The sequence below is a fragment of the Somniosus microcephalus genome, chromosome 5, assembly GCF_052327205.1.
Source record: "Somniosus microcephalus isolate GS21.2 chromosome 5, FLI_Smic_1.0, whole genome shotgun sequence".
Taxonomy (NCBI): Eukaryota; Metazoa; Chordata; class Chondrichthyes; order Squaliformes; family Somniosidae; genus Somniosus; species Somniosus microcephalus.
Window position 1 is genome coordinate 207058798 of NC_140991.1, and position 22618 is coordinate 207081415.

Here is a 22618-nt window from a genome sequence, read left to right on the forward strand (position 1 = left end):
ATGGGTTCAACCCTTGCTCTCGACTCTACCAGTTGATCCGCATGACGCCTTATCACATTATGACCAATATCTACTGTGTACATCAGAGGTCCTTGTCTGGCCCGAATTGTTCCGGACTGCCATTTTTCGTTTCCATAGCCCCTTGCCAACACTGGTTGTCCTACGTCGAAAGTTCGAGTGGTCTTGTTGTTAATATGCCGAAACTGTTTGTTTTCCACTTCCCTCCGCACATTTGGTTTTAACAAGTCCAACTTGGACCGCAACCTTCTGTTATAAAACATCATGGCAGGACTTTGGTTAGTCACTGCATGATCGGCGTTTCGATAAGACATCAGGAACTTGTCGACCTTGTGTTGCAGCGGAATCTGATCATCGTTCATGGCCTTAATTGCCTTTTTGAATGTCTGGACAAATCTTTCAGCCAACCCGTTTGTCGCCGGATGATATGGGGCAGAGGTATAATGTTTTACTCCATTCTTCTTTAAGAATTGTCGGAATTCTTCCGATACAAACTGTGGTCCGTTGTCCGAACAGATCTGTTCTGGCAATCCGTTCCTTGCGAATATTGTTCTTAACACCGCAATTGTCTTTTCTGAAGTAGTGGTATTCATCTTGATGACTTCTGGCCATTTGGAATGTGCGTCCACCGCGATTAGGAACATGGAGTCCATGAATGGACCAGCAAAGTCAATGTGTACGCGTTGCCATGGGGCTGAAGGCCATTCCCATGGGTGTAGCGGTGCTATCGGAGGTGCATTTTGCACTTTTTGGCACCCAGCGCAGCTTTTCGTTAACTCCTCAATCTGTTGGTCAATACCCGGCCACCATACATAAGCCCTAGCAAGACTTTTCATTTTAACTCCCCCCAGATGACCTTCATGCAGTTCGTTTAAAACTCTTTCCCTTAACTTGGGAGGAATAATCACTCTTGTCCCGTACATTAAGGTACCATGGCAGACGGACAGCTGGTCTCGCCTTGCCGAAAATGCCGGTAACAGAGGATCACCCCGTGTTGGCCATCCTTTCACTGTCACCTCGTAGACTCTGGACAGTGTCGGGTCGTTCCTGGTTTCTCTTTCAATACTTGCATTGGTGACTGGTAAACACTCGATGATGGTCGAATGAAATAACTCAACAGGGTCAACTTTCGTCGTGTCTTCTTCTTCAGGTAGTGGCAGGCGCGACAGCCCATCAGCATTGCCATGCTGTTTCGTACCTTTGAATTCTATTTGATATTGATGTGCCCCTAGGAAAAGAGACCATCTCTGGAGACGCTGCGCTGTCATCACCGAGACACCCTTCTTAGGGTTAAAAATGGATACCAACGGTTGATGGTCTGTCAGAAGTGTGAATTTTTGGCCCTGCAGGTAATGATTAAACTTCTTCACTCCCCATACAAGGCTAAGAGCCTCCCTATCGATCTGCGCATAGTTGCGCTCAGCGGAGGTCAATGATCTGGATGCAAACGCGACTGGCCTTTCCGTGCCATTTGGCAACTTGTGTGAGAGTACTGCCCCAATACCATATGGAGAAGCATCACAAGCCAACCGAATAGGCAGTGTCGGGTTGAAGTGAGCCAACGCTTCCTCTGAGGTGATCAATTCTTTGCTTTTGCGAAATGCCTTCTTACAATTTTCGCCCCATTCCCATGGTACCCCTTTCTGTAAAAGAGCGTTTAACGGGTGCAGTACCGTGGATAGATTTGGCAGAAATTTATGGTAATAATTAATCCTAGAAACGACCTCAACTGAGAGACATTCTCCGGAGCGGGAGCCTTTACAACTGCCTCAATCTTGTCAGGAGACTTATGAAGCCCCTCCCGGTCAATGGCATGGCCACAGTATGAGATCCACTTCTGGAAGAACTCACATTTCTGCCGATTTACTCTAAGTCCATACTCTTTCAGTCTGTTGAGCACCAGTTCCAAGTTTGCGAGATGTTGTTCATCACCATCACCTGTGATCAGAATATCGTCCAGGTAACATTGTGTGCCTGGAATTCCCTGTAATACCTGCTCCATGGCCCTCTGCCAAATTGCTGGAGCCGATGCCACTCCAAAAACCAGCCTATTGTACCGGTACAACCCTCGATGCGTGTTGATCGTGAGGTATTGGCGTGACTCTTCCTCAACCTCCATCTGCAAGTACGCCTGCGCCAGGTCTATCTTGGTGAAGTGTTTCCCGCCAGACAATGAAGCGAAAATATCCTCAATCCGTGGAAGCGGATACTGCACCGTGTGAAGCACCGGTTTAACGGTGATTTTGAAATCTCCACAGATGCGAACCTTCCCTGGATCTCCTGGCTTGTTGCTCGCAGGACGTTTCATAACAGGAACAATGGGCGTAGCCCACTCACTCCAATCTACCTTAGACAGTACACCTGAACGTTCTAGTGCTTCCAGTTCCGCTTCAACAGTAGGTCGTATTGCATAGGGTACCGGTCTGGCTTTAAAAAATTTTGGTTGTGCATGTTCATCAATCTTGATGTTCGCCGTAATTCCTCTCAGTGTTCCCAGTCCCTGCTGGAACACCTCTTTAGCATCATCCAATATTCTGGACAATCGTTTAGGTTTGACATCTGTTTCCCCGGAATCTACCGTTAGTGCCTTCAAGGAGTGCCAGTCCATATTCATTTTCCTAATCCACTCCCGTCCTAGTAGTGGTGGACCTCCTTCAGGTAGCACATATAAGTCCATTACTTGGCTTTCTTCGCCCTTGTGGACCACTTCTACCTCTATTTTTCCGATGGGGTACACTCTTTGCCCCGTGTATGTTTTCAATATAATCTCCGTATCCTGTAGGGGAATATGTTGGAATAACCTTCTGTAATCTTTCTTATTCATGACCGTCAATGCCGATCCAGTGTCCAATTCCATTTTTACTTGGACTCCTACTATCTGAAGAGTGACCCAAATTGTCTGGAGATCTGCATCCTTACCAACGTTGTGTACTCTTAAGCTATCCAGTTCATTACTGCTAGCGTCTGAATCTGACTTCTGTTCGGTCAAACTGTTCTTTGTCACCTTGTGTACCTTTGCGTATTTTCCTTGCGGTGACTTTTTGTTGCTGGTCTTCTTTCCTGACCGGCATACTTTAGCTATGTGGCCAAGCCTGCCACACGTTCTGCATTCTTGGTTTTTAAACCAACACTGGTTCTGATCGTGCATTGTCTTTCCACAACGATAACATTTGACAGAACTCAAACCCAATTTGTTTGTACCGAGTTCCGGTGAACGTAGCTGCATTACTGCCGTGCCTCTCGCTGCGGCTTCGTGTGCTGCTGCCATAGTGACCGCCTTCTCAAGCGTCAGCTCATTCTCCTCGAGCAGTCGCTTTTGTGTATCCTGTTTAAATAAACCACACACAAATTTATCTCGTAGTGCCCCTGTCAGTCCCGTTCCAAACTGACAATATTTTGCTAGCTTACGTAATTCCATCAAATACTCAGCATTGCTTTCATTCTGCAGCTGCCTTCTGTCGTAAAATTTAAATCGTTCCACTAGCATCAGCGGCGTGGGGTTTAGATGATTTTTCAGGACAGTAACAACCTCATCGAACGTCTTATCCGCCGGTTCATCTGGTGATAACAGGTGTTTCAATTGCCCGTATGTCTTCGCACCCATTAAATTTAATAATGTTAGTGCTTTATCTGCATCAGGAATTTTATTTGCCTTACAATAATTTTGTATGCGTTCTACATACATGGCCCAATCTTCAATGTCACTATCAAAGGTATTAATGTTCCCATGTTTAGGCATCGTTGCAATTTATTGTATTTTTATGTTATCCAAGATGGCGGCTTCCCGCACTTGTCGTCGTCCTCCGCCCACAAAATGGCGGTTTTCCCGCGCTTGGTGGTCTTCAACCGTCCCCAACGCTCTCTCCGCTTCACCGTGGCTCTCGCGCCTTCAGTTTCCCCAGACGCTGCGCCTTTTAGCCCGAATGCGGCCCTTATCTCCGGTCGCGATCGATGTCCCCGCGCTGCGCCTCTCGCTCGAAAGCGGCCCGGCCCTTATCTCCGGTTGCGATCGATCTCACCGCCCTTATTCCTCCGTCTTCCCAGCCCCGTCTGTACAGCCAACGCGGTTGACTTTCTGTCGCGTCGCTGCCCGGCTTACCCACTACCGAGGTAGAAAAAAAAAGAAAGCTGACAGTCGCTGATGGAGGCTTCGAGGTCAGGATGTCTTCTGCACTCCGGTTTCTCGATGCCTGCCGCTCGACGTGTCTTCCAGTAGGGTGATGAGGGTGGAAACCTCTCTTCGACGTCCTGTCTGTGGACGAAGCTGCCGTGGAAATAACTGCCGCAGGGTAAGAATCGGACTCGTCGCCACTGTTAAGTCTGTGTGTTATAGTGATAATTACTACACAGACTATAAGAGTAAATTCAACAGGTCTTTACTGGTTGGAGGTAGGGACTATACTGAATACAATATTACTACACAGTGCTTATATACCAGTGTGGTCACCACCGGTATTACGTATACAGCAGCCAGAGAAAGTAGTACATCTCTTAAGGTGGAACAGGCTTAAGTTCTCTTAAGGTGGAACAGGTTACATACACCACAGAGATCACCTCTCATTCTTCTAATCTCCAGAGACTATAGGCCTAGTCTACTCAATCTGTCCTCATAGGACAATCCCCCCATCCCAGGAATCAGTCTGGTGAACCTTCATTGCACTCCCTCTATGGCAAGCATATCCTTCCTTAGGTAAGATCAAAACTGTACACAATACTCCTACTGTGGTCTCACCAGGGCCCTATATAATTGCAGTAAGACGTCTTTACTCTTATACTCAAATCCTCTTGTAATAAAGGCCAGCATACCATTTGCTTTCCTAATTGCTTGCTGTACCTGCATGTTAACTTTCAGTGATTCGTGTACAAGGACACCCAGGTCCCTCTGAACACCAACATTTCCCAATCTCTCACCATGTTAAAAATACTCTGCTTTTCTATTTTTCTGACCAAAGTGGGTAACTTCACATTTCTCCACTTTATATTCCATTTGCCATGTTCTTACCCACTCACTCACCCTGTCTATATCCCCTTGAAGCCTCCTTGCATCCTCCTCACAACTTACATTCCCACCCGGCTTTATATCATCAGCAATCTTGGATATATTACATTTGGTCCCCTCATCCAAATCATTGATGTAGATTGTGAATAGCTGAGGCCCAAGCACTGATCCTTTCGGTACCCCACTAGTTACAGCCTGCCAACTGAAAAATGACCCGTTTATTCCTACTCTCTGTTTTCTGTCCATTAACCAATCCTCAATCCATGCTAGTATATTACCCCCAATCCCATGAGCCCTAATTTTGTTTAATAACCTCTTGTGTGGCACCTTATCGAATGCCTTCTGAAAATCCAAATACACCACGTCCATTGGTTCCCCCTTATCAACTCTGCTAGTTACAACCTCAAAAAACTCTAACAGATTTGTCAAACACGATTTCCCTTTCATAAATCCGTGTTGACTCTGCCCAATCCTATTATTATTTTCTAAGTGCTCTGTTACCACGTCTTTAATGATAGATTCTAGCATTTTCCCTACTACTGATGTCAGGCTAACTGGTCTGTAGTTCTCCGTTTTCTCTCTCCCTCCTTTCTTAAATAGTGGGGTTACATATTGAAGCAAGGCTTCCACTGCCTGGACCGCTGGAGGAGCCCTGCAGTACTCAGCAGAGTGGGTGTCGAAATTCGTTGTGGTCTGCTGCATGCTCCACAACTTTGCCATCATGAGGGCACAACCCTTGCCACCAGCCATATGGCGACCAGCTGAGGAGCAGGAGGAGGAGGAGCAGATGGAGGAGGAGCAGAAGGAGGAGGAGGAAGAGGAGGAGGAGGAAGAGGAAGGAAGGTGGTAACCCAGACAGCCCCTTTCTGGCCGGGCTATCCGTGACTGACTCATCTGGCTGCGATACCAGTAAATGCAACTCCAAATCCACATTCACCAACAGTCCCACACTTTACCTTTCCTCTGTCACTGACCATTACAATGTCCACTTGGCCACAATGCAAAATAAAAGCCAACACAAAATAAACATTTAAGATTAAATCATGCCATATTGCATACAAACATAAACCAATCACTCTTGTGCTTTCCTGTCCTAATGATCCTATGCTGTGCTACCCCAGTGGCTGCAGCATGGTTGATGGAAGATGGCTGACTTTCAGTGGAAGAGACTGCAGATGGCCTTGCAGGATGACTTCGAGCAGCTCTGGACCGGGAAGCCCGACTTCGGACTGCACCATCTCGGCATGGGCGGCAGCAGTCTGGGCTGGCTGGCTGACAGGCAACAGCCAGCTCAGGCACTGGCGGAGTGGTAGCAGTGGGAGGACGAATGCTGTTCTCCTGAGAGAGGACAGCAAATTGCGTCTCCACTGAGCCACTGCCACACTGCCACTGCCTCAGCAATTCTAGTAATCTGTTGGCGGAGAGATTACTAGACAGCTGTGACACACCTTTTAACAATGAAGCCCCTTTGAACACTGGTTACCGCAGCCATGATGGCAGCAGTCTGAGCTTCCACTGCAGCACCCAGACGTTGGGTGGCTGCGTCTTGTGCTGCACTGGAAGCGGAGACATCGGCCATCAGATGCTGCATCCTGGTTGGGTCTGCAAGTGCGCTAATGGAGTTGCCCATCACTTCTACGCTGGAAAGGATAGGCTCCAAGCTCTGCACAAAGCCCTGTACAGGTTGAGCGTCCAAAATCCGGGGTTCCGGAATCCGGACTCCGGGACAATTGGTGGCAGGGTCATCTGGAATCCGTAAAATGTTCCGGAATCTGGACACCCTGAGGGAGGCTTACCAAAAACCAGAAATAGCGCAACCTGGGCCCAGGCATTTCTGGACTCGGCACGTGTTTCTGATGTCCGAAGTCCGGAAGTATTGCAACCTGGGCTCGGGCGTTTCCGGACTTCGGACATCAGAAACACGTTCTGAAGTCCGGAAAAACACGAAAACTGGCTCAGCTTCGGTCCTGAGGTTGCCGGATTCGGGACGCTCAACCTGTACCAAGTTGGTGCCGAACTCCTACATGCTCCTTGACATTGCACGCAGGCTTTCTGGCAGGCCTGCCAATGCACCAAGGCTTTCTTTTGTAGCCCACCCCATCGAAGTGCTCATCTGAGTCCCCTGCAGCAGAACTCGTGTGCAACCTTGCCCTCCAGCTACCATTGCCCCCTGCTCTGGCTGCAGGCCACTCGTGCCCAGCGTCTCACCTTATGCAGATCCCACATCTAAGCTATCCTCTAAAGTACGCGGAGTGTCAGTATCTGAGCTGTAGGCTGCGAGTGTGAAATTGAGTGACAGTGCTGTGTCAACATCATCACTGCCTTCTTCCCATTCTGCCTGTTGCTCTTCCACCATTGCCTGGCCAGGTTGCAGTTCTTGGGTATCTGAAAGGAGAAAGGCACAAGGGTCGGGTTGCGGTGCGGGGAGGGGAGAAAGTAAGAGGTACATGCTTACACCATCTGGAGCTTTTAAATGAAAAGACATTGTGAGATGTGGGGGAAGTGGATTGTGAGAAGGAGGAAGAGGATACTGTCATCTTCGATGGATTCAGCCCCAATGCAGACCATGGCCTCAGCAATGGCCACTCCAATGATGGCTAACACCATCTCCTCCATCAGGGTAAGTTGATGCAGGCGTGCCTGACCCCCACCAGTTAGCTCCTGCTGCCTCCAGTTATGTGCCAACTTGTCCTGCAAGAGATAGGGAAGTGTGTCAGTGAGTGTGGTGCAATGTGATTGAGTGATGTGGCTGTCATGGTTGAATAACTGGCAGTGTGTGCAAGCTGTGAGATGTGGTTGTGAGGCTTGCAGCAGTGGTAAGTGTGTGAGGGTGAGGCTATGACAGTGATATGAACCCTGTTTGATAGAGATTGTTGGTAGGTGAGTGATGATGGTGTGGTGCATTGAGCAGTGTGTGAGGCTAATGGTGCAGTTGGTGGGATATGGCATTTGAAGATGATTTCATTGACCTTGACCACTCGTGTGAGGTCATTAAACTTTTGCAGCACTGCAGCCAGGTCCTAGGGGCTTGACTTCTGGCATTGGCTGCCATGGCTACCTGCTCCCACTGCCTTCACAGAGTTTGTCTGGAGGGCCTCTTGTGAATAGAGGACCTCTTCCCTCCTGTACACCTCCTCCATCAAGGCCTCCAGCGTAGCGCCTGAGAACTTTGGAGCACACTCTCTCCCCTGTTGTGCCATTAGTCAGTGTTCTTGCAGGTCAGACTCTCTTCCCCAGCACTTCCAGCACTTGCTTCAGCCAGAATGCACCTCCCCTTTAAGAGGTGCAGGCTGGCTTTAAGTAGTGCAGGCTAGCTTTAAGTGGTGCTAGCCTTGCACAAACTTGGGCCCCCTGCAGAGGCGTTCAGCCACTCAACAGCGTGTTTAGCGCTGCCTCAACGCTGCAATCATTTAAATTAACAGGCAGCATGAAGTTTGCATGAATGCCTGGACATCTGTTTGAATTGAGTTTAAATATCTACTAGATATTAGTTGCATTCCAGGTCTGAACTGCCACATTTGGCCTTTCTTAAAATCTACCTCTTTGACCAAGCTTTTGGTCACCTGTCATAATATCTCCTTATGTAGCTTGGTGTCAAATTTTATTTGGTAATGCTCCTGTGAAGCACGTTGGGGCATTTTACTATGTTAGAGGTGCTATATAAATGTAAGTTGTTGTTATTGTTCTCCTTAAGGTTCTAATTGCTTACCCAATACCGTGGGAAGGTGTCTAACCATTAACTGCAGGGCTCGCTGAGACTAAACCTTTAGAATATAGGGACATACAAAAGCACATACAATCTTCCTGATCATGGATGTTATCCACCCATTTAATCTCTTGAGGGAAAAGTTCTTTATAAATACCCCCTAAACCCAAAAGGTAATCAAGCAAAATTCATCCATCCCCCATCTCCACTACATAACCTTGGACAACTCCCTTCCACAAATAGAATTCCTCCCCAGATGTACATAAGAGTAGATTTTCCGATTGATCACCCAATAATTAGCAGGTGTTAAAGTGGCCATAACCGATTGAAAGATGGGACAAAACCAATGACCCTCGATCTCCACCCATTTTGCGGCCTTTCCAATTTTACACTCGGGTCTTGTACTAGTGCCCGAAATGCCTGAACAAATAATCTACCCTCCTATGTCTTATGGAAGACTTGATAATTTCAGTCTATCCTTATAGTTGTCAATTTGATTTTCAGCCAGATATTCATCCATCACCTTTATGAAGAAATTATCCTATAATTACCTTAATTATTCTTCCACTCATTTTGTGTGGCCTTGCTATTTTATGGATCATTGGTTCTAACTGCCCTTTTCAGCTTCCCATTCACAGACTCATACACCTTTCAAGAATTGAATCTGAATCATCCCTTTGTGTATGATGTTCTATTTATGATGTCAGTGCCCAGTTAGTCACTCTCTCCAAAAAGGTTTAAGTCAAGCAAAATCGATACCATTTGGAGAAAATATTGGCCTAGAAATTGTTTGCCCCCCAAAAACGGGTGCGGGGATCGCGACGCATGATCACCCCGCACCCATTGAAAGGAATGTAGGCAGCATGCAAACTTTGTGCTGCCTGCTGATTACCATGATTGCAGTGTTCAGCCCAGTGCTGAACGTGCTGCGGAGTGGCTGGACACACAGCAGGGAGCCTAAGTTTGTGCAAGGCGAGCACCAATGAAAGCTAGCCTGCACCTCTTAAAGGGGAGGTGCATTCTGTCTGCAGCAGCTCATTGAACTGGCTGGGTGCGCAGGAGCAACAACAATTAATGATGGCACTGTAGTGTCCGTGTGTAGATAAAGACACTGAAGACAGGAGTTGGTTCATAGGTATTTACTAAGCAAGTCTGGGGGGGGGGTGTTTCTAAAGGATATACACAATACACAGGCTTATATAGCCCAAGTGGCAATTACCGGCATTACGCACACCTGGGGCTCTTAAAGGCACATACACCATAATTGCTCTTAAAGGCACATACACCACAGGCATGACAGGGGAGAGAGCATGCACCAAAGTGCTCGGATGCAGCACTGGAGCTCTTGGTGCAGGAAGTGGACAGGAGGAGAGAGGCCCCGTTTTCACAGGGGGCCAGGAGGCCCTCCAGGCAAAATCGCAAATGGCAATGGCAGCAGATAGCCATAGCTGTCAATGCCAGTAGTGCTGCCCCGAGGACCCGGCTGCAGTGCAGGAAGAAGTTTAATGACTTCACACAAGTGGTCAAAGTCAGTGAATTCATCTTCAAATTCCATATCCCACCATCTGCACCATTAGCCTCAGACACTGCTCAATGCACCACACCCCCTCACTCACCTACCAATAATCTCTACCAAACACGACTCACACCCCACATTCAGAGCTTCAACTCACCCTCACACACTTACCACTGCTGCAAACCTCACATCCACATCACACAGCTTGCACACACTGTCAGCTATTCAATCATGACAGGCACATCACCCAAACACATTGCACCACACTCACTGACACACTTCCCTCTCTCCTGCAGAAGAAGGAGGCTCACAATTGGAGCCAGCAGGGACTGCCCAAAGGGGCACAGGTGCATCTGCATAATCTTAACCTCATGGAGGAGACGGTGCTGGCCATTATTGGGAGGGCAATCGCTGAGCCCGTGGCCAGAGGTGGGTCTGAAGCAATCCAAGATGATGGTATCTTCATACCTAATCATCCTTCACACATCTCACTTCCCCCTCATCCCACAGACTCTTCTGACTTACAAGCTGCAGGTAGTGTAAGCATGAAAATCTTGCTTCCTCCCGCCACCCCCCCCCCCCCCCACCCCTTCACCATAACCTTACCCTTGCGCCTTTCTCCTTTCAGATAGCCGAGAACTGCCACCTGGCCAGGCACTGCTGGAGGAGCAGGAAGAAAGTGATCATGAAGCCACAGCATCACTTGGTTTCACACTCCCAGCCACCAGCTCAAATAATGACACTCCATGTATTTCAGAGGGGAGGTTAGACATGGGATCCGCACATGGTGAGACACTGGGCATGAGTGGCCTGCAGCCAGGGCAGGAAGAAAGGGTAGGGCAGGTGCCAGCTCCCTGGAGGCCGAGGTCGCACACAAATTCTGCTGCAGAGAATTCAGATGACGACTTTGATGGGGCGGCCTACAGAAGAAGCCTGATGGGTATGCACAATAAAATGCTTTGTACATTGGCAGGCCTGCCAAAAAGCCTGAGTGCAATGTCAAGGAGCACGGAGGAGTCTGGCATCACCTTAGCACAGGGCTTTTCACAGAGCTTGGAGCCCACGATTTCAAGAATGGAAATGATGGCCAACTCCATTAGCACACTTGATGCAGGGTCTGATGGCCAATGTCTCAGCTTCCATTGCAGCACAGGCGGAAGCGACCCAACATCTAATTTTGCTGTGGAAGCTCAGACCTCTGTCATGCAAGCTCAGACTGCTGCCATCGTGGCTGCAGTTACCAGTGTTGAAAGGGGCTTGCATGTTGTCACAACAATCTAGCAATCTGTCCGCCAACAGATTACTAGGATTGCTGAGGCGTCGCTCCAGGGGGGTGGCAGTGGTTCCGTGGAGCACCAACCTGCTGTCCTCTCTCGGAATGACAGCATTCATGCTCCCACCACTACAACTCTGCCAATCCACCAGAGCCCTTGCTGTTACCTGTCAGCCAGCCAGCCCCGACTGCTGCTGCCCATGCTGAGGTGGTGCAGTCTACCGCAGGCCTTCTAGGTCCACAACCGCTCAAGGCTGTCCTGCAAGGCCATTTGAAGTCTCCCCCACTGAAAGTCAGCAGCCTTCCACCAGCCATGCTGCAACCACTGTGGTAGCACTAAGACAGACAAAGGCACACGGAGGACAGGCACTAAGAGAATGTACAAGGGTGATTAGTTAACTTTTTAATGTAATATTGAATGGATAGATGTATAAAGTTGGATTGGAATATCTGTTTGTGGTGGCTTTCATTTCAGCATTGTGGCCAAGAGGACACTGTGATGGTCAGTAACAGAGGGAAGATAAGGTGTGGGACAATTGGTGAATGTGGAACTGGGGTTGCCTTCCCTGGAACCACAGTCGGATGAGTCGATCATGGACAGCCCGGGCAGAAAGGGGCCACCTGGGTTGCCTCCTCCCTTCCACTTCCTCCTCTTCCGTTTCCTCCTCCTCTTCCTTCATCCTCCTCCTCCTCCTCAGCTGGTCACTGTATTCTTGGTGGCAAGGACTGTGCCCTCATGATGGCGAGGTTGTGGAGCATGCAGCAGACCATGATGAATCTTGAGACACGCTCTGGTGAGTACTGCAGGACACCTCCAGAGCGGTCCAGGCAGCGAAACCGTTGCTTCAGCACCCCAAAGATCTGGTATGACGTTTCGTGTGGCAGCATGGCTCTCATTATATGTATACTGGCCATGTGTGATTGGGTTGCAGAGTCATGAGCCAGGTAGTCAAGGGATAGCCTTTGTTGCCCAGCAGCCAGCCTCTGGTTTGACATGGTGGCTCAGGACTGAGGGAACAGCGGACTGGCACAGAATAAAAGCATCATGACTGCTGCCAGGATACCGGGCATTCACCATCACGATGTGCTGAGCGTGGTCACACACCAACTGCACATTCAGCGAGTGATACCCTTTGTGGTTGCTGTACTTCTCAACATTTAGATGTGGCGCCTGCAAAGCCACGTGTGTGCAGTCAATGGCACCCTGCACCATGGGGAAGCCAGCTATCCTGGCAAAGCCACGTGCATGCTGGTCAGAGAGAGGACAATGAAGTCCCCTCTCCTGGCATAAAGAGCGTCTGTCTCCTCTCATATGCAACAACTGGGAGATGTTACAGATGTCGCCTGCTTCAGCCTGGAAGGATCCCGACGCAAGAAATTCAGGTACACGGTCACCATCACAGCCACTGGCAGCTCTGTCATTGCCCTGGAGTGAAGCTGCAGGTCTGGTTGCAAGAGGTGGCAGAGTTTTGTGAGCACCTGCTTCGTAAAGTGCGGATGCCTCACACACTGCTCCTGGCTCAGGTTGAGGTAAGAGAATTGCTCTCGGAAGACCCGAGGTGGGTAAGACCTCCTGCTGAGAGCCCTCCTCCCCCTCCTCCTCCTCCCTCTGCGAGCATCTTGTCCTCTTCATTGCTTCTGCTCCATTTCCCTGTCAAGCTGCAGGCCAAGGGGGATGACAACTAGAGCACCCATGACTGGGAGCTAGTGGTCTGACCAGAACTCTTGAAATCAGAAGCAAGGCCTTCTCCACTTGCAGCACCACTCCCTGTCACCTCACCAACTTTAAACAACTCTGGAAAGCTCCAAGCACTTCCACAAAATTACACAGAGCCAGTAGAAATTAATCAGCAACTAACTTTACAGTGGCTGGTGATCCCTTTAAATAACGTTGGTGGGGATCCTTGCTGCTGCTGAATGCATGTTCAGCTGTGTGTGGTTAAGACAGGGTGTTAGCACCAGTAATGATGACAAAAATTGCAGCGCTGGCATCAAATCAGCATTGTACGCTGATTGACATCACAGTCCGCACACTCTGCATACTTCCGACGCACGCTCCAACGCCCGCCCCACCACCCTCAACAAGATCGTGTCCGACGCAGTCCGCACCAGAAGTGTGTGCGCGGTGTGGACGCCATTTTTGGCAAAAAACGGCACCCGTAGCGCTGAAAAATTGGGCGCTAAGGAGCTGAATTTCTAACCCCAAGTCTCTCACATATTGAAGACAAGCCTAGATATTTTTGAAGCATGATTATCTGTAACTATTTGAGCAGTTGGCATTTTACGCTATCATCTATTGAAGCATTGCTTACTTATAAATATCTATTTCAAATTTAAACGTAATTAATTAATTAAGAGTATTGCATCAGAGTGTACATTTCTATTGCATGTGGATCATCTCACCACAGATATAAATCTCAGCCAAGCCAAACTTGTAGACATTTGTATAGGTAGTCTTTGTTTGGCAGATTGCTCAGCTAACCGCTGTATAGAGTAAGTGATGGGAAGGTGACCAGGACAAGCCAAAGCGATTTCAATTTTCCCTTTTAGCTTATACTTCCAGCAGTGTGTTTTAGGGAACCTGCCATTTAACCGGCCATAATTTCGGTGGCAATATGTGATGCGTAAAATGACCTGTTAGCCAAGGATCAGGTGGATATACCTTTATCAAAAGACCTCCAATTTGAACTTAATAATGGGATACTGAAAAAAACAATGAACTTTACCAAGAGTGAAATTTTCTGTGAACTCTAGGAAGCCATTGATGTGATGAGGTTCTGAGCTAGATGTGGGACAGAGGGGAAGGGGAGGGGTTTGTGGGGCTGCAATCTGACAAGAGGGAACAAAATGTTGCTCACCTATATCACTCTCTATCTTCCAACAGAGAGGGCACAAGGATGGAGCTAAAAACAATGTTGCACCTCAGATCTTCTAATCTTTGGTGGCATTTCAAAGTGGCAGAAATAAAGGTACACAATGGAAAAGAGCTCCAAAAAAAGAGGGGTGGGGGAGAATAAATAGGAACATTAATAGATGTCCTGCTTCATTGGTACTGCTGTTAAGCACAAATAAACATACTGAAGTACTTATTTATTGTAATATCTGCATTGCCAGAGTGCTTTATTAATTATATTGCAGTGATATTTAACATTTTTACAAATGCACATCTTTTCTAACCGGATGAGAAAGAAATGTAAAAATTTAAAATAGTTCAACAGATTTAATGGTCATTATTCACTTGCAACAATGAATATGCTCATGAAGCATAAGCTTAAAATACAATAACAAAAAAAAGTAAGTGCTGCAAAACAAGTATTTACAAGTATGTACCAAATATTTACTCCTTGTACCAAGGAAAGTGGTTAACAAACATCTTCAGAAGAATACAAGATGAATGTTGTCCACACTGTGATACCAATGAGTACCAAAGCTTAAAGAGACAGAATGCAATTTGCTGGCATAGACAGAATGTATTTTGTCACAATGTTGTTACAGGGTTTGAAGCAGTTGAATTGGATTGTTGAACAAACAGTATGGGATATTATAACAAAGTGGAAGCAGCTTCAACAGCATGTGGATCCACATTTGTGCATTCGAAAATATATCCCAGATGGGTCAAAAGAAGGGAATACTGTCTCCATGATTAGCTGATGTGCTGAGAGATTAAACTATTATTTCACAACTTGGACTCCAAACACATGGCCATAGTTACTTCGGTGATTTTTTAAGTGTATTCAGGTGCATCGACGTGACTTCAGAGAAAATAGGTTTTGATGGATTTCCCTTCCAAACCACATTGCTATTACACATCATTGATTCCAATTAGCTGAGCTGCAAGTGTGGGGTGGTCCACCTCTGACAGTGCATTTTGGCAGAGGTGAAGCGCCATTTAAACTAACAAGAAAAAAAAATTGATGTTGCACTGTTCTCTTACTACCAGGCACCAAATATCTGCCATTTTAACAGTGGTGGCAACTTTCTAACTCCCTTTAAGGCATCATAGAGGAGCTTGTAGGTATGATTCAGGAAAGTCTGTCAAAAAACAAGCTGTGTGGTGAAACTTCTGTGTTCCCTAAAGTGCCCACATGCCTCTAATAATGTTTCTAATTTTCCATAGGCAAACAAAATATATCCACTTCTGGAAATCGATACATTTTTGTCAAGCTTTCTAGTAATAACCATTCCGGGGAAGCATTATGGAAAGCTGATTACGATTGTTCAACACAAAAAAAACACCCTTTCTATTTCTAAACTTCTTTATCTAACATGATTGTGCTCATAGTGCTTTCAGAGTAACATGTATTCCATAATAAGGGAACCTATTAGCGAACTTTAATTTGAGAATACGAAAACTTGAGAAATTCCAAAATACGTGATTTGTTTTTTTTTAACATTGCACTTAGAGCAAAAATCCTGTTGGATCAAAACTGACACATTTTACAGCTGGTATTAGATGTTAGTTAAAAATTCTTTGAAAAGAAAATGAACAATCCTGCTCTGGAAAGTTAGCAAGAATGTCAAGTAATCGTTTTCCCAATAGCTCGCAGTTAAAAAATTTCAAGCAAGAAAATTTAATTCAATTTTCTCTGGAATGTTGACCACTTTACAAACTTAGATAGCACCTTATAACAATATCTACATAAATTGTGTCTACCTTGACTAATTTTTATTTGGTCCTCAATAATGACACAGTCCACAATTTGTACTCCATGGCTTGTTTTGCATAATCTGATGGCTCATCAAAAAGTAATGAAAATGCTAAGACTTCTAACTAGTACTGGTGACACAATGAACAGTTAATCATAGATACATCTGATGATTAGGAGTGGTCTGCATTAGTAATGGGGGATAACATTACTACTGGACATTAATTGAAACACACTTACTAGGTTTTGAGATTTTGTACTGAACTAGTTGAAATATAATTCTACAGAAAATGTTTTATGTTAGCCAACACCTGTGCTACAAAGTAGCATGCAGTTTGTGGTTTTAAAGTAGATTATACTTAAACTAGGGTAGTTAAGTAATTGATTTGTTCTATGCTGCACTACATTGTTACAAAATCATATTTATAACTAAGGCAATTCCTTGCATCAAAAGAATGAAAGTTTGTTTTGATTTTTGATGTTTCATTAGAATCTACATTATTTTTGTCCATACATTTTACATTTATTATAGTCTGTGGCTGTGCTTGCTTTTAGAAATGTAGCCTTCAAACAAAGCATTTGTCAGCAACAAAAGTGCATGATTTCCCTCTGATTCCTGTTCCATCTTTTCTTTTTAGAATTATACCCATAATTGCAGGGCAAACAATTCTTGCATCATCGTGGCCCTACATACTAGACTTTACACATGAAGGAATGTGTCAGGGTTAATTTGTGTAGTTGCAGTAACGCAGTGTAAAAGATTTATACAACAGGAATTAAGTGGGAAGCATTGTAAACAATGTTTCTGTAATAGGGATGTGCATGAGACAGTCTCATTTTGCTGAATACTGTGCAACCTAGTTTGGGTACTTTAGTGCAACCAACATCAGGTAGGTTGAAGGCCCCACTGAAGCCCAGTGTGTCAGTTGTAGATCGAGACTAAGTTACAGGTCCACCATTCATTATTATGCAGGAAAATAACAAAGTGCACAAATAAAATGCATATCAGAGTTAAGTACAATATGCTCTTTCTCTTAGCTTAATACCCAAACTGATTAGTCCAATAATATTAAACATCAATAATGCATGCCTTCTCTTTCATTAGGTTTAAATCAGTTACAGATTCAGAAGAACAATTGAGACACTTAGAATGATGGACCACAGATAATCTAGACTGAAGAGGGCATCAGGCAAATTATTAAACATGCTTAATTATTAAAAGAAATAGTACAGTAGAAAAAAGTCAGGGGAAAAGTTCAACTCAGTGAAGTGCTGCTCAACACATATATAAATGGTTTCACTTTGAATTTTTTTTAAGCTGATAGGATTTTTGAAACCTGGACACAAACTCTTCAGGCAATATTTGTAAAAGGAAGCAAGCAAATTTTGTTATTCTCCAATATACCTCATGAATAATGGTTCCATTTTTGACGGTAATATGATGCAAAGAATCAAACATATTGGGGCCAAATCCAATTATTGTAGCTTTGATAGTTAACGAGGACAAGATGCTATCAATAGCAAAATGAATTCAATGGTAAATTCAGTAGAGCCACTCTCAACTTTAAGACTTGTTTATTCAAATGTTGAAGATGGCTACTGATATGCTAGCTGCATTATATTTTATAATGATTACAGTCCTTTAATCTATTCATAGACTGATTTTGTTAATTATATTAAAGGGGATGGTAACAGGAGGGAGTAACTATTTTCAATGTAAAGTCCTTAGCTCCTTTTCGTTCACATAGTTGTGTTTGACATTTCTTACACAAGAACAGCATTTTTTTTAGTGAAAGCTTACTCTACAGCCTTGAGTACTGACATTTCTTTGATGCTGTCATTTCTCAAGAGGGACATGGCTCACATCCGCTGCAAATATCCTCAATGACCTTGTGTGCTACATAGAATGGAGTTAGGCATAGTTTTCTAACATGCTATGGGCTGAGTTTAGCTGCCAATGTAGAAAGAACTGTTTGTACAACTTTAGAAGACAAGTTATAACTCCTGATTGATATCTAGCTATGAAAATGTGCTGATCTTCACTGATGCATTCACCAAAAAAACCTATGATTGACATCATGCTAACACACCCATCCTTCATTCATTGTGGGTTTAGACATATTGGGGTAGAAATTGGTATGCATTGCACCCATTTTTCAGGTGTAAAACAGGCACAAAGCATATTAGCCTGCTAAATTTGTGTGACTGTTTTTTAGGCGTCCAGGGCAGATACCTAAAAAGGCATTAAACCATTTAAAAATCTTAATTAGGGGTTTATCACCTGTTGAAGGATCCCATCGAGAAATTAGTCATCGATGAGCGAGGCCAGCATTGATGAGTGAGGCCGGCATTGAGCTCAAAATTCTTTGGTGGCCACAGGACTTATCTGAGGGCTGCTGCCTATGAGGCATTGATGCCTTCCTTCGGGCGAGCTGCCTGTGGAAGTGCAACCAGTGCCGACAGCTTGCACTGAGAATGTTGATGAGGCCTGAGAACTAATTTCCATTGATCCTCGAGCCTCTCGGTTTGGGCGTGCGCTGGTTGAAAACAGGCCCAGACCAATTTCTAGGCCATTATGTAGTTTTAATTGATTTGCCCTTTGGGTTACATCAGGGAGAAACTTCATGGAACATTTCCTTAGTAGATTCAACGGAGCCGCACAGAGTCCCTGTCAGAGTGGATTGTCATTGGTCTGTGGAAGGAAAGGATTTGACAGGACAAATGATCTTTTCTCATTCCATACATTCTAGTGAAATAATAATCTGCTCAGGGTGCAGGGCAGCCTTTCGCTAAATGTTTCAGATTTACACATGTGAAGCTAAAGACCCAACACAACCTCCGGGGTCATAAGTGGATATGTACTTCTATTGAAAACATTTCTGCTGACATTTGGCTCTTCCTTTTAAAAGGCATCTCAAACAATCTGGAATTAAATACTGTGAATTTCTCTCCAGTGTGAAAGGTCTGTAGTTTATAGATGGCACGTTTTCATTTGGAAGACTTTACCATGTGAGATATCAGTTGTGTTAAACTCTGTTGTGTGCTAGTCACTGCGGTTTCTTTACGCATTTTTCCTTTAAAAATTTTGAAAACATAGTCAACAACTCATTGATGGAAATATGATTTTCTTCTCTCCAATGGATAGTGAATTGTTCCAGTAAGTGGTATTATCGTCAAATATATAGTATATCATTCGCTTCAGTGTGATAATGGTTGTGATCTTATCGAAATGCCACTTCTCCACAGAGAAGAAATCCAATTTTAAGCAGTTAGGGGGTACTCTAATCGCTGATTGGAAGCATCAAATACCAGTTTGATTCTTTGCAAAATTCTTTAACAGCATCAGTGTTTAAAAAAAAAATTAATATCCGAGCAAAATTACAACATATAGTGCTTTGGGTAGTTGCTTTCCAGTGCTTCAGAGCTTCAAAATTTCTCACTAATATATTAAATTAAAACAGGTTTATACTAAAAACCCCACCCCCTCTCCCAAGAGGTTGCATTATGTTTGGATCAGGATCATTTAGACTGAATCGAAACCCAAAGGGTTTGCATTTAGGCTTAGCCTGATTCACTCCATGTGACAGATGGTATTAAATTACCAGTTCAGTGCATGTGTGGAGCTTTCTTCTTCCCCGTAGGGAATGGGTGGAAATTTGCATCAAGGGCTGATGTGAGTCTCCTGCTTTGCAATGTCAATTCCAATGCCAAGAGGTGGACATTTTACTCCAATCTCTGGATAATACACCATTCATACTTGAATATTTACTGTAAGCTAGCTGAAGATTTGAATACAAATTTGTAGCTAGATTGTAATCTGCCAGACTTTTTTTTGACTACTTGACATGGTAATGATTTTGAACAAACAAGGAGGAGGGTTTTAGTGAAATGAGGAGGCCAACAAAACTAATGTGCATACTGCAAGAGGCACAGTGCTCTCATCAAAATGTTATAGGGGGAAGACTAAGACTGATTCCATGGGGGAAAATTTTAACTTTCTCCGCTGTGTGGGAATGGAGTAGGAGAGTAGTTAAAATGGATCGGCTCCATTTCATGCTCTGTTCCCTCTGGTCTCTGATTTTACCACCGTTAGTTTTGGTGGTGGGTGAGGCACTCACTGAACTAGGCAGGAAGTGGACAGCTGGCATTTAAATGAGGCATGGGAGTTAAAATACTCTTGGTATGAAACTCAGCAAGTGCACTTCACAGTCACCACACCTCCCGCCTGCCCGCCTGCCTGCCCACTCAGAGTTAAAATTGACCTCCACGATTGGGCACTCACAGAAAGAAGCGGCACTCACAGGAAGTGCAATTAGGAAATCGCAGGCCCGCAGCCCAGGGCTGTAGGTCCATAATTTTCTGAACTGCACTGCCCACAAGTGCAGTTCCTTGCCAGGAGGGCCCGATCGCAGAATCAGCTCTACCGTTCCTTCAGTTTTGTGCTATAAGTGGTCCACATCACGAATAGTATCCAAAATAGGCTTTACTTTAACTCACTTACAATGTTGCTCTAGGTTAGGCAATAGGAGGTGATTCCAGCCTACAAGTGACAGAACCTATTATTACTGAGGCTACCAATTCAAATTAAACATCAATGGGCTGGTACATCATTAATAAATAAAGATGGAATCAAAACTGCATGTTACAGTCCATTCACTGAGACATACAAAATTCTTGCATTATGTCTGTTCTCATATTTTTCAACTATTATTAAAATGCCATCATGCACAAATTACTTTAAAAATCTTAATTACCAACCTTTAGTCTCAAACAGCAATAATAATTTTAAAGACATTACTACTGTTCTCATTTGCTTCTTGCTGCTTCAAATAAATAGGGATGTCTGCTTCTTAAGACAAATTATAACCAGTTAGCTTTGTACATAGTTCTTCAGTTTGAAAGAAAAGCAAATATACAGTACTACATAACTGAGGCTACCTTTCCCTCTCCTCTTACCACAGTGCATTTTTAAGCGACAGATCTTGCTCAGACAAACTACCATTTGTGCAAATGCTACTGTTGTAGTCTGCATGTATGATTTATAGGGCTAATGTCACAACCTTGTGTCAATAGGATGTATCTAAATACAGTGTGGAGATGTTTAGTAGATCATTTTTACTGTGAATCATAAGAGATGGTGCTGGAGTAGATAGCCAAAAACTCATTTAAATAGAGGAGTGACGAATGAAAAATAGATTATTAAGGTGTGATGCAGACCATGAAAATTACAACCTATAACAAATCGATCACAATGGCTCATATTGGATGGGGGGGGGGGGTGTCAAATGGTATCTTGTTTCTCAATATTGAAATAATGTATTTTTCAATATATTGTGATGACCTTATTAACTACTCTTTAATATCAATTCAGAAAGTTTGATTTTCAGTGCAAATGAAACATTTTAAGAAATACAAGCTGCATTATGGGCTGTGTCTATAGTATAGGTTGGAGGCTTCCCTTCAGTGATGGCAATACTGTTAGGTACCTCAATCCAGTTGTTAACTTTCAGGTCATGTTAGATTCCTTGATCTTGCCGGTGATAATAGATGGAGGCTATATACAAATATATTGTAATAAAATTCAGAAAGTTCAAAAAACCTTCAAATTGGTACCAGCAAGTTATGAGAAAAGCATTAAAGCATTCCCAAGCTATTAGCACATTAATTGCATATTTCCCTTTTTCATAACTAAAGTAAAAAAAACTTAGCATTTTGATAACTATTAAAATGAAAAGCAAATGTCTTTTTTTCAAAAGTGTATCTAATTCCAGGGTTATGTTGATGTTCCAAAAGTCCTGAATGGAGTGGTAGATTTTTTTTCTTTCACAACACTCCTGATGGAAGGCAGTATTTAGAGGATAGGGTTCCGGTCTGTTCTCTGATTGGCAAGCTGGGTGAGGGTGGAGCTTCCTACAACCTCACTGATGGCAGTCGAAGTGCTAATTGAATTGTGCTGGATGACTTGCTGTTGAGAGCAAGCAGGGATAGGACTTCCTGGTGGACTGTTCTCAGGACCTGGAGAAAAGTAACATGTATTCAAAATTAATATTATTCAAGTTTCGGTTTGAAATCATTTGAAAAAACTTTTTTTTGAAATAACATATTCCAAACTGGTCAGCTTGAACGGTGTGAGCCACAAAATAGGGCGTTTGACTATATTCCACCTATATATTCTTTTAAATGTATTTTCCTTTGGAAAAATGTTTTGCTAAACTGAAACTAATTTGTTTCTAATTAAATTTAAAAACAGCCATTGCTTCAAGTGTGCTAACAGAAGGGAAAAGAAAATGTCAAATACTGGAAATCTGAAACAAAAATAAAATGCTGGAAATACACAGCATGCTGATCAGCAGCTGAAAGAGAGATAGGTTAACATTTCTGGTGTGACTCTTCATCTAAATGGTTATACTGGAAACTTAACCTATTGTATTGTTTCAAAGACTCTTCAACCTGCTGTGCA

The 22618-nt window shown here is 44.3% G+C and overlaps 1 protein-coding gene across 1 annotated transcript in view; it reads right to left on the reverse strand.

The window, feature by feature from the left end:
- Window positions 1–14598: 14598 nt before the first annotated feature.
- Window positions 14599–22618, reverse strand: part of creb5b (cAMP responsive element binding protein 5b) — a 665061-nt gene continuing 657041 nt past the window's right edge. The window contains exon 13 of the mRNA XM_085988619.1: window positions 14599–22173. Coding sequence (XP_085844745.1) covers window positions 22010–22173 — 164 coding nt within the window. The 3' untranslated portion in view covers window positions 14599–22009. The remainder of the gene's footprint in view (window positions 22174–22618) is intronic.